This window comes from Oncorhynchus mykiss, chromosome 8 (assembly GCF_013265735.2).
Source record: "Oncorhynchus mykiss isolate Arlee chromosome 8, USDA_OmykA_1.1, whole genome shotgun sequence".
Taxonomy (NCBI): domain Eukaryota; kingdom Metazoa; phylum Chordata; class Actinopteri; order Salmoniformes; family Salmonidae; genus Oncorhynchus; species Oncorhynchus mykiss.
This window is the reverse complement of record NC_048572.1, coordinates 24,056,595-24,069,116: the sequence shown is the minus strand read 5'-3', so window position 1 is coordinate 24,069,116 and position 12,522 is coordinate 24,056,595. Positions and strand designations below refer to the sequence as shown.

Sequence of the window (12,522 nt, the reverse complement as noted above, 5' to 3'; positions counted from 1 at the left end):
ACGGGGTGATTTGTGATTTGAAACGCTCGACCGGTAACAAGAGCATGTAAGACTGCTTTAAAACATGCTTATTTGTACACAGGCCCGGGAGATAAAGAGGCTGATTTCTCTGCTGTCTGTCCTGATGGATTACACAGTTTGACTCCCCGAATGGAGAAAAGAGGAGCTGAACTAATGCATTCTATTAAAGAGATCCTAATCACCCCCTGCAATTAATCTCTGCACCCCTTCCTCCTACCCATCCCACCCCTCTATTCTCTCTTTCTATCTTCTTTTTGTTTTTCACTTATTTTTCTGAACCTAACTGAGTATCGGGGGGGGGGGGACTAATTACACTATACTGTCCGGGTGTCATCCTCCCCTCTTTCCCCCTATCCCCTGCTCCCTCTCTCCTCTCCCCCTCCCTCCCGTACTCCCCCCTCTTCTCATACGCATCACTTACCAAACATAGACATCTGAAGTCCCTCGGGGAATGGTGGAACAGCCCTGTTGCCGTTGACGTCGTGCTTGGCTGTAGGACACACAGAGAACAATGGAGAAGGTCTCTGTCAGTCACAGACACACACACACACACGCACGAGCGCACGCCAAACACACACGTGCGCACACACTACCACCAAACAAACGCTTACACACCGACACACTCACCAGTGATACAATAATGACCGGTCATTGTAAGATAGTCTGGTCTATCTCTGGTGTGGAAGGACTGAGGAGGGATTGCTTTTCTTGCATTGGCAGTAGCTATCCCCTTCCATACGAGGAGCACCATCACTAGAAACTGATGTGTTGTGGGGCATGACTGCAGTTGGTTCTATTCCAGTAAACTAATTACCCAACACAAAGAGGTACTTTGCCATCACAAAATAAAGGCAGTGAAAATTCACCTGTGGGGGGTTTTGCAGCTTACGCACACAATGACCCATTTAAACACTCCCATTCATCCCTGCATGATTTCATAGCAACTGGAATCATTGAAATCAACTGACAAAGCCAGAGGTGGAAGAAGTCCAATTAGGGCTACAGAGCCACCTGGCTGAGCTAATGTATGTATGTATGTATGTATGTGTGTGTGTGTGTGTGTGTGTGTGTGTGTGTGCTGCAGATGGCCTGCTGTTGTGGAGGGCAGTGTGTGTGGATTAGGATAAATGGGGGGGAGTGAGCCCAACATCTGGAGCCAGTCATGTCCTCGCTGCGCTGTCCTCATGCATGAGCGCGTCGCCATGGCAGCCAGGCGTGCCGATACAGTCAGCTGGAGACCGAGCACCAGACAATCTACTGCAGCACCGTAGTCACACACCCACCACGGCCTCCGTCAGTCAGTCTGTCTCTCTGTTAGTCAGTCTCTGTCAGTCAGTCTGTCTCTCTGTCAGTCAGTCTCTCTGCCTCTCTGTCAGTCCGTCTCTCTGTCAGTCAGTCCGTCTGTCTTTCCGTCTCTCTGTCAGTCAGTCTCTCTGCCTCTCTGTCAGTCCGTCCCTCTGCCTCTCTGTCAGTCCGTCTCTCTGTCAGTCAGTCCGTCTGTCTTTCCGTCTCTCTGTCAGTAGGTCTCTCTGCCTCTCTGTCAGTCATTATCTCTGTCTCTCTGTCAGTCCATCTCTCTGTCAGTCCGTCTCTCTGTCCATCTCTCTGTCTCTGTCAGTCCGTCTCTCTGTCAGTCCGTCTCTCTGTCAGTCCGTCTCTCTGTCAGTCCGTCACTCCGTCAGTCCGTCACTCTGTCAGTCCGTCACTCTGTCAGTCCGTCTCTCTGTCAGTCCGTCGCTCTGTCAGTCCGTCACTCTGTCAGTCCGTCACTCTGTCAGTCCGTCACTCTGTCAGTCCGTCACTCTGTCAGTCCGTCAGTCCGTCTCTCTGTCAGTCCGTCTCTCTGTCAATCTGTCAGTCAGTCTCTCTGTCAGTCCGTCTCTGTCAATCTGTCAGTCAGTCTCTCTGTCAGTACGTCTCTCTGTCAGTCCGTCAGTCCGTCTCTCTGTCAGTCCGTCAGTCTGCTGCAGGGCAGGGACAGTTTCATCACCTCAAACAGATAGTTTCCTTCTCTTCTGATGTGAAACATGTTGTGATGTGGGATGCAGAGCTCAGCTGTGAGGTTAAAGAAACCCTGCCTTTACTTAAAACACACACAATCTCTCTGACTATAGAGATGTTTTAGGTGACTTCGTTTTCAGAACCGTTCGCCTTTTTATTCATACAGAAAGTTGGCAAGGTTAGTTGGATGAAAAATATGTTCGCCTCTGTGTTTGTGTAAAGACTATGTCATGTTGACCTGAGTGACAGAAGACACACTGAGAGGCCTTGTCTCCTGGCCAGCCTCAATAACCCCCCCTCCATTTTGGAATTGGATGATTGCTGCTAAAGTGCTGTGAACAGGCAGGCTAGCATGGAGCCTAGCTGGGCCCAACTAATTTAATCTGTGAGAGTGGAGTGAGGAGAATGCATTAGAACAAACATCATTAAATCACTTTTACATCCACACTGCTCACCAGCCCAGAATGTTTCCCAGAGTTCAGCACATAGGGACTCAAGCCAATGCTACATGTAGCATAGTAGTGACGTTGTCCCAGTTTTACTACAGTTTCATTCCTATGACTGCCAAAACCTCTGCCAGTGAACCATAGATTTGAAATCATTGCATTGTGGAATATCAGTCCTGGGCTAAAGCAGGCCAAGATACATATATTTTTTCATTTCTTTTTTACTTTTACCCCTTCTCCTCCCCAATTTCATGGTATCCAATTGGTAGTTACAGTCTTGTCTTATCCCTGCAACTCCCGTACGGTCTCGAGAGAGAGGCGAAGGTCGAGAGCCATGCGTCCTCGAAAACACGACCCAACCACGCCGCACTGCTTCTTGACACAATGCCCGCTTAACCCGGAAGCGAGCCGCACCAATGTGTCGGAGGAAACACTGTACACCTGACGACCGTGTCACCAGAGAGAAGAATGGTGCTACGGGGGTATTATCCTAATCTGCAATGCACCATGTCTTTCCCATAGGGGCCATACCCTACTAAAAACAGTAGCTTGCGAAAGTATTCATCCCCCCTGGGATTTTTTACTATTTTGTTGCCTTACAACCCAGGAATTAAAATTGATTTTTGGGGGGTTTCAATCATTTGATTTATAAAACATGCCTACCACTTTGAAGATAAAAAATATTTTTAAAGTGAAACAAAGAAATAAGCCAAAAAAACAGAAAACTTGAACGTGCATAACTATTCTTAGGGTCATTGTCCTGCTGGAAGGTGAACCTCCGTCCCAGTCTCAAATCCCTGGAAGACTGAAACAGGTTTTCCTCAAGAATGTCCCTGTATTTAGAGCCATGCATCCTTACTTCAATTCTGACCAGTTTCCCAGTCTCTGCCAATGAAAAACATTCCCACAGCATGAGGCTGCCACCACCATGCTTCACTGTGGGGATGGTGTTCTTGGGGTGATGAGAGGTGTTGGGTTTGCGCCAGACATAGCGTTTTCCATGATGGCCAAAAAGCTACATTTTAGTCTCATCTGACCAGAGTACCTTCTTCCATATGTTTGGGGAGTCTCCCACATGCCTTTTGGCGAACACCAAACGTGGTTGCTTATCTTTGCAGCTCCTTCAAGGTTATCTTTGGTCTCTTTGTTGCCTCTCTGGTTAATGTCCTCCTTGCCTGGTCCGTGAGTTTTGGTGGGCGGCCCTCTCTTGGCAGGTTTGTTGTGGTGCCATATTCTTTCTTTTTTTTATATAATGGATTTAATGGTGCTCTGTGGGATGTTCAAAGTTACAGATCTTTACTTCTCCACAACGTTCTCCCTGACCTGTTTGGAGAGCTAATTGGTCTTCATGGTGCTGCTTGCTTGGTGGTGCCGCTTGCTTGGTGGTGTTGCAGAACAGGTGTATATATACTGAGATCATGTGACAGATCATGTGACACTTAAATAAAGTCCACCTGTGTGCAATCTAACTAATTATGTGACTTCTGAAGGTAATTGGTTGCACCAGATCTTATTTAGGGGCTTTATAGCAAAGAGGGTGAATACAGTGCCTTGCGAAAGTATTCAGCCCCCTTGAACTTTGCGACCTTTTGCCACATTTCAGGCTTCAAACATAAAGATATAAAACTGTATTTTTTTGTGAAGAATCAACAACAAGTGGGACACAATCATGAAGTGGAACGACATTTATTGGATATTTCAAACTTTTTTAACAAATCAAAAGCTGAAAAATTGGGTGTGCAAAATTATTCAGCCCCTTTACTTTCAGTGCAGCAAACTCTCTCCAGAAGTTCAGTGAGGATTTCTGAATGATCCAATGTCGACCTAAATGACTAATGATGATAAATACAATCCACCTGTGTGTAATCAAGTCTCCGTATAAATGCACCTGCACTGTGATAGTCTCAGAGGTCCGTTAAAAGCGCAGAGAGCTTCATGAAGAACAAGGAACACACCAGGCAGGTCCGAGATACTGTTGTGAAGAAGTTTAAAGCCGGATTTGGATACAAAAAGATTTCCCAAGCTTTAAACATCCCAAGGAGCACTGTGCAAGCGATAATATTGAAATGGAAGGAGTATCAGACCACTGCAAATCTACCAAGACCTGGCCTAAACTTTCAGCTCATACAAGGAGAAGACTGATCAGAGATGCAGCCAAGAGGCCCATGATCACTCTGGATGAACTGCAGAGATCTACAGCTGAGGTGGGAGACTCTGTCCATAGGACAACAATCAGTCGTATATTGCACAAATCTGGCCTTTATGGAAGAGTGGCAAGAAGAAAGCCATTTCTTAAAGATATCCATAAAAAGTGTTGTTTTAAGTTTGCCACAAGCCACCTGGGAGACACACCAAACATGTGGAAGAAGGTGCTCTGGTCAGATGAAACCAAAATTGAACTTTTTGGCAACAATGCAAAACGTTATGTTTGGCAACACAGCTGAACACACCATCCCCACTGTCAAACATGGTGGTGGCAGCATCATGGTTTGGGCCTGCTTTTCTTCAGCAGGGACAGGGAAGATGGTTAAAATTGATGGGAAGATGGATGGAGCCAAATACAGGACCATTCTGGAAGAAAACCTGATGGAGTCTGCAAAAGACCTGAGACTGGGACAGAGATTTGTCTTCCAACAAGACAATGATCCAAAACATAAAGCAAACTCTACAATGGAATGGTTCAAAAATAAACATATCCAGGTGTTAGAATGGCCAAGTCAAAGTCCAGACCTGAATCCAATCGAGAATCTGTGGAAAGAACTGAAAACTGCTGTTCACAAATGCTCTCCATCCAACCTCACTGAGCTCAAGCTGTTTTGCAAGGAGGAATGGGAAAAAATGTCAGTCTCTCGATGTGCAAAACTGATAGAGACATACCCCAAACGACTTACAGCTGTAATCGCAGCAAAAGGTGGCGCTACAAATATTAACTTAAGGGGGCTGAATAATTTTGCACGCCCAATTTTTCAGTTTTTGATTTGTTAAAAAAGTTTGAAATATCCAATAAATGTCGTTCCACTTCATGATTGTGTCCCACTTGTTGTTGATTCTTCACAAAAAAATACAGTTTTATATCTTTATGTTTGAAGCCTGAAATGTGGCAAAAGGTCGCAAAGTTCAAGGGGGCCGAATACTTTCGCAAGGCACTGTACATATGCATATGCCCCTATACCCCATCCACAATACCCCAGCCCCAATAACCCAGTCTCTTCACCCCATAGAGGCTGGGGTATATCGCACAGCCGCAGCCGCAGCCCCACCCCCAGTCTAAACCCCAGCCCTAAACCCACCCTCCGCCCTAGACCCACCCCCAGCCCTAGCCCCCCCAGCCCTAAACCCACCCTCAGCCCTAGACCCACCCCCAGCCCTAGCCCCCCCCAGCCGTAAACCCACCCCCAGCCCTAAACCCACCCTCAGCCCTAGACCCACCCCCAGCCCTAGCCCCCCCGAGCCGTAAATCCACCCTCAGCCCTAGACCCACCCCCAGCCCTAAACCCACCCCCAGCCCTAGCCCCACCCCCAGCCCTAAACCCACCCTCAGCCGTAGACCCAACCCCAGCCCTAAACCCACCCTCAGCCCTAGACCCACCCCCAGCCCTAAACCCCCCCAGCCCTAAACCCCCCCCAGCCCTAGACCCCCCCAGCCCTAGACCCCCCCAGCCCTAAACCCACCCCCAGCCCCCTACGCCCAGCTCTAACCCCCCCCCCCCCCCCCCCCCCCCCAGCCCTAGACCCACACCCAGCCCCCCACCCCCAGCCCTAAACCCACACCCAGCCCTAAACCCACACCCAGCCCCCCACCCCCAGCTCCTCCAGTCTCATTATCTTAGTGTGGTGGCAGTAATCACAGCCATTGGGGAACAACCGAACAGAAGCGTGTTCATTAATGGCTGGACGCCTCCCGCTGTAAGATAAACAATCTAAATGTAAATGTCAGCAGGGAAAAACAATGAGTCCAGACAGAATATTAATGACTCGCAACCTCACTCTGCTCTGCTCAGTGTGTGTGTGTGTGTGTGTGTGTGTGAGGGAAGGGGGGTAGCGACACGAGACACAGAGGAGACACCAGGAGATACCACCAAACTCCCTCCCTGGCCCCACTGACACCCCCAAACCCCCCTCGGTCCTCTTTTCCCCCCACCATGCACCAAACTGCTCCCTGTCACCCTGCCCCCCAGGACACATACCTCCCTGTTAAACATGATGCCACTGTGAAGGGCAGTCACCCTCAAAAGCACACTTCATCATTCACTACTCATACATGGACACACACACACACTGAAATCTGTATAAGACTGAAGAGATAGGTTTAGAAAAATACAACTAATACTACGCTATTTATTTGACTGGAAAATTGGAAAGAAATACATCTACAGTGGCATGAAAAAGTATGTGAACCCTTCTGGAGTGGCCCAGTAAGAGTCCTGACCTTTGAGATGCTGTGGCATGACCGAGAGCGGTTCACATCAGACATCCCGAGAGTATTGCAGAACTGAAACCGTTTTGTAAAAAGGAATGGTCCAAAATTCCTCCTGACTGTTGTGCAGGTCTGATCCGCAACTACAGAAAACATTTGGTTTCCAAAGGAGGTTCAACGTGTTATTAAATACAAGGGTTCAGATACTTTTCCCACCCTGCACTGTGACTGTTTACACGGTGTGTTCAGACACATGAAAATGTAGAATTGTTTGTGCGTTATTCGTTTAAGCAGACTGTGTTTGTCTATTGTTGTGACCTAGATGAAGATCAGATCAAAATTGATGACCAATTTATGCAGAAAAGCAGGTAATTCCAAAGGGTTCACATTCGTTTTCTTGCCACTGTATATTGTCTGCCCCTTTCATTTACAGATTCAGAAAAGCTGACCCAGAAATGAAGGGAAGAAGTGAATATAAGACGGACCAGCTGACTGTGTGTATTGCTTCCATCCTCTCAGCTCTGACTAACACATTTTGACTTGTATGCATCCTTCAGCCGAGCGTGATAAACTAAAGCCAGTCTTTAGCACTCTAAATAGAAGGGACACAATGAGAGGAAAGACAAATTGCGCTCTCTAAAATAAAAGAGAAAATAAGCACCACGGACAAAATGTTTGAGCACTTTCAGTAATATTCCCGTTTATATTTTCCTTGACAGACCACACACAATTTTCTTTATTTTTTAAAAATATTTTTACATGCAGTAATTATTCTATGCCAAGGCTTTGATAGCACATTCTTTCATTTCTCCCTATCTATCTCTGCAAGAATTACAATGAAATTGTTTGCTGATGAATTGAATTGACATTTTCTGTATGGGCACGCTTTAGCCTCCATCACACATACTACACTTGCTGTTGTGTGAAAGAATTGTTTAACCCCAGCATTAACATTTACATCACCAGTGAGTTCTTTAGCAAAACACATCAGAAGCACACATTATCACACGCGCGCACGCACGCACGCACACACACCGAAGAACCAGGGGGAGAGAATGAGGCTTGAATATGACAAAGCATGTGTTTTTGAACTAACCCCATGAGAATAACATCATACAACATCATGTTTTCATTATCACAAGTATAATGTCTCTCTCTTCAACAAAGGCTTGATTGTAGCTACGTCGACAGAAGAAGAAGAAGAGGAAGAGTATTTATGCTGCTCTGTAATGATGTTTTATTTGCCAGGGAAGAGCAGTCAACGCCATTAGAAAGCCCTTCCTAGGTATACTCACATGAATAATCAAACAGCACGAAGCCCTACTTCAGCATGTGTGTGTGTGGCTATGTAAACTCAGCGGTAGTGAGAGAGGATCTTCAGTATGACTCTGTGATGGAACAGACAGGGGAAGCTGAATTTGGCTTTTTCCAACCCTCCCCTATACACTGCCTAGTAAGCGGTTCCTCTCCTCCCTCCCATCTCTCCAAGAGGGTAAGATATGACTAACTAGCCTGCCTGGAGCTTCTTTCCCAGCTCCCCCAAAAACTGTCTGAATAATGAGGGTAATCATGGAGCAGACCTTATCCAAGGTGGCATTTGCACTCTCCCTCTGCCCGCTATCCTCTCTGCCCGCCAGCCTTTCTGCCCGCCAGCCTCTCTGCCTGCCTGCGCCCACTGTCCCCACCACACTCACTCCACGAGTTAGTGCTGCTCTACTTCCAGCCACTCAGACCGGGCCAGACCCCCTGTATCCGGGCAGAGCTGCTCATTTGGCAGCCTATTAGCCTTGAAAATTAGCTGCAAAAATATGTGCGCAGACATGTGTGAGTTATCTCCATATGTTTATGGGGGAGCGAGGGTTGATCTGGACTGCTATTGTTAATGCACACAGATGATTCATCGTTTAGAGAGAGTCACAGTGTCAGGTCCTCTGAGATCCATCCATATTATTCAGATTCAGTTTAGTGGAGAAGGGAGAGAAAGGCACTGTCATTTCTGTGTGTGTGTGTGTGTGTGTGTGTGTATGTGTGTGTGTGTGTGTGTGTGTGTGTGTGTGTGTGTCCTCTACTGAGGAGCGATGGCCTACAGTAGACGGATGTATCGTATCTTCTGTCTTATCCTGACCAGGGGAGTAAAAGACCTTGGGTTGAAGGGCTGGGTAGATATTCTCTCTGTCTAGCTGTTGGAGTCTGGGAGGTGAACTCATCCATAACATCATCCTTTCACAGTCCCCTCTCATCCCCTCTCTACCTCTCTGGTCTAAATGTGGCCAGTGAGAACAATCCCCCCCAGGGCTCTTTGACTGGAGTCCAGAGAGTCTACTTTAGTGACACTCATGGGAGCTGATCTCCAGAAATAGGTAACAGTCACAGTGAAGTGAGCACTAAATTAAATCTCTGTGTTATGGATTGGGTCCAAATGACCGTCGAAAGGAGAGGAGGCTACAGGAGGTCGACCCTCTCCCTGGTCGTTTAACTTGAGGAACGCTGTGCCCCCGTCACGTCCCATCCTCAGACCGCTTCCAAGCCCCAGTTTGATTGGTGCCCCTGCTCCTCATTTTAATGTATCTGCCCTCTTCTCTGCTGGAGCTACTGTCGCTGTATAGGCCAGCAGCAGAACGTGCTAGCTTTCCCGCCACTACTACTGTCGTTGTATAGGCCAGCAGCAGAACTTGCTAGCTTTCCCGCCACTACTACTGTCGTTGTATAGGCCAGCAGCAGAACGTGCTAGCTTTCCCGTCACTACTACTGTCGTTGTATAGGCCAGCAGCAAAACGTGCTAGCTTTCCCGCCACTACTACTGTCGTTGTATAGGCCAGCAGCAGAACGTGCTATCTTACCCACCACTACTACTGTCGTTGTATGTGGCAGGGTCTACAGTCAATCCCGGGCTGCAAAAGAAAAACCAGCCCCGTCACGGACCACAATGTCTTGTTCCCAGACAGACTAAACAACTTCTTCGCTCGCTTTGAGGACAATACAGTGCCACTGACACCAAAACCTGCAGGCTCTCCTTCACTGCAGCCAACGTGAGTAGAACATTTAAACGTGTTAACCCTCGCAAGGCTGCAGGCCCAGACGGCATCCTCAGCCCCGTCCTCAGAGCATGCGCAGACCAGCTGGCTGGTGTGTTTACGGACATATTCAATCAATCCTTATACCAGTCTGCTGTTCCAACATGTTTCAAGAGGGCCACCATTGTTCCTGTTCCCAAGAAAGCTAAGGTAACTGGGATAAATGACTACCACCCCTTATCACTTCTATCATCATGGAGTGCTTTGAGAGACTAGTCAAGGACCATATAACCTCCAACTTACCTGACACCCTAGACCCACTCCAATTTGCTTACCACCCAAATAGGTCCACAGACGACGCAATCGCAATCACACTGCACTAACCCATCTGGACAAGAGGAATATCTATGTAAGAATGCTGTTCATCGACTACAGCTCAGCATTTAACATCATAGTACCCACCAAACTCGTCATTAAGCTCGAGACCCTGGGTCTCGACCCCGCCCTGTGCAACTGGGTCCTGGACTTCCTGACGGGCTGCCCCCAGGTGGTGAGGGTAGGTAACAACATCTCCACCCCCTGATCCTCAACACTGGGGCCCCACAAGGGTGCGTTCTCAGCCCTCTCCTGTACTCCCTGTTCACCCACGACTGCGTGGCCATGTACGCCTCCATCTCAATCATCAAGTTTGCAGACGACACTACAGTGATAGGCTTGATTACCAACAACGACGAGACGGCCTACAGGGAGGAGGTGAGGGCCCTCGGAGTGTGGTGTCAGGAAAATAACCTCACACTAATGTCAACAAAACAAAGGAGATGATCGTGGACTTCAGGAAACAGCAGAGGGAGCAGCCCCCTATCCACATCGACGGGACAGTCGTGGAGAGGGTGGAAAGTTTTAAGTTCCTCGGCGTACACATCATGGACAAACTGAAATGGTCCACCCACACAGACTGCGTGGTGAAGAAGGCGCAGCAGCGCCTCTTCAACCTCAGGAAGCTGAAGAAATGTGGCTTGTCACCAAAAACACTCACAAACTTTTACAGATGCACAATCGAGAGCATCCTGTCGGGTGTATCACCGCCTGGTTCAGCAACTGCTCCGCTCATAACCGTAAGGCTCTCCAGAGGGTAGTGAGGTCTGCACAACGCATCACTGAGGGCTACCTGCCCTCCAGGACACCTATACCACCCGATGTCACACGAAGGCCAAAAAGATCATCAAGGACAACCACCACCCGAGCCACTGCCTGTTCACCCCACTATCATCCAGAAGGCGAGGTCAGTACAGGTGCATCAAAGCGGGGACCGAGAGACTGAAAAACAGCTTCTATCTCAAAGCCATCAGACTGTTAAACAGCCATCACTAACATTGAGTGGCTGCAGCCAACATACTGACTCAACTCCAGCCACTTTAATAATGGAAAAATGTATGTAATAAATGTATCACTAGCCACTTTAAACAATGCCACTTTATATAATGTTTACATACCCTACATTACTCATCTCATATGTATATACTGTACTCTATACCATCCACTGCATCTGGCCTATGCCATTCGGCCATCACTCATTCATATATTTTTATGTACATATTCTTATTAATTCCTTTACACTCGTGTGTATAAGGTAGTTGTTGTGAAATTGTTAGATTACTTGTTAGATATTACTGCATGGTCGGAACTAGAAGCACAAGCATTTATGACAAATACAAAATGATTTGATTTGATTTATAGGCCAGCAGCAGAATGTGCTAGCTTTCCCGCCTCTACTACCAGTACGCCAATAACTCAGGTCTGTGGGGTTTAATATCTCCTTCAGGGGATCCTCCAAGCTCCATGACACTCATTTACAAACCAAAGAAGCTGTATCTATTTCAATCAACCAGCCATTGAGCTGGCTGAATAAATGTCGTTTCCCCGTCATTTCAACAAAAAATATGTATATTTTTGTGATGACGTTGAATCAAAGTGGAAAACTGAATCAATTTTTAACAGTCATCAACGTAAGGGAATTTAGTATTTTTTTCACCCAACTTTCACCTAAATCCAATGACATGGTGAAATGTGTTGTTGAATTCACGTTAGTTGACAACTCAACCAAATGTAAATAAAAAGTAGACATTGAAATTACGTATGTGCTCAGTGGGTTACTTCATTCTGAGATCGCAGCTCTACTTGTATGTATTGTCCCCAACGGCCACAGACTGGTAGGAGAAAATACTAAGGATAGCCTACGTCACAACGCTCAAACTTTTGGCTGAGTATAGCTCATCACATCCTTCTGCAAAGTACGTCACTTATTCAGTACATAAGAAGATGAGACAAAGGACCAAAAGTGGCCCTGGTATCTGAAGCTCTGATGACTGATTAGTTTCCCTCAGAGTCAGTTGATTCTCTGTAATTCTTCTCCGCACACAGAGAACTGATTCTGTTTATAATGTGCTCCGTCAGCCTCTTGCCTCACTGTGCTGGCTATTAAGAGGAACCCAACCCAGGCCCAAACTCTGGCACACAGGCTTAACTCAGCAGGGCCAAAAGAGAGTCATCATTGATTAATCTGCAGTGGCTTTGATGGAGGAAGACCATGTGGTCCAACAGCCCAGAAGACTTTCCAGTCCTC

At 47.2% G+C, this 12,522-nt stretch overlaps 1 protein-coding gene across 2 annotated transcripts in view; it reads right to left on the bottom strand.

The window, feature by feature from the left end:
- Positions 1–12,522, bottom strand: part of LOC110529652 (mitochondrial peptide methionine sulfoxide reductase) — a 117,255-nt gene that overhangs the window by 47,539 nt on the left and 57,194 nt on the right. For both annotated transcript variants that reach the window (XM_036985095.1, XM_036985096.1), the window contains exon 2: positions 443–511. In XM_036985095.1, coding sequence (XP_036840990.1) covers positions 443–511 — 69 coding nt within the window. The remainder of the gene's footprint in view (positions 1–442; positions 512–12,522) is intronic.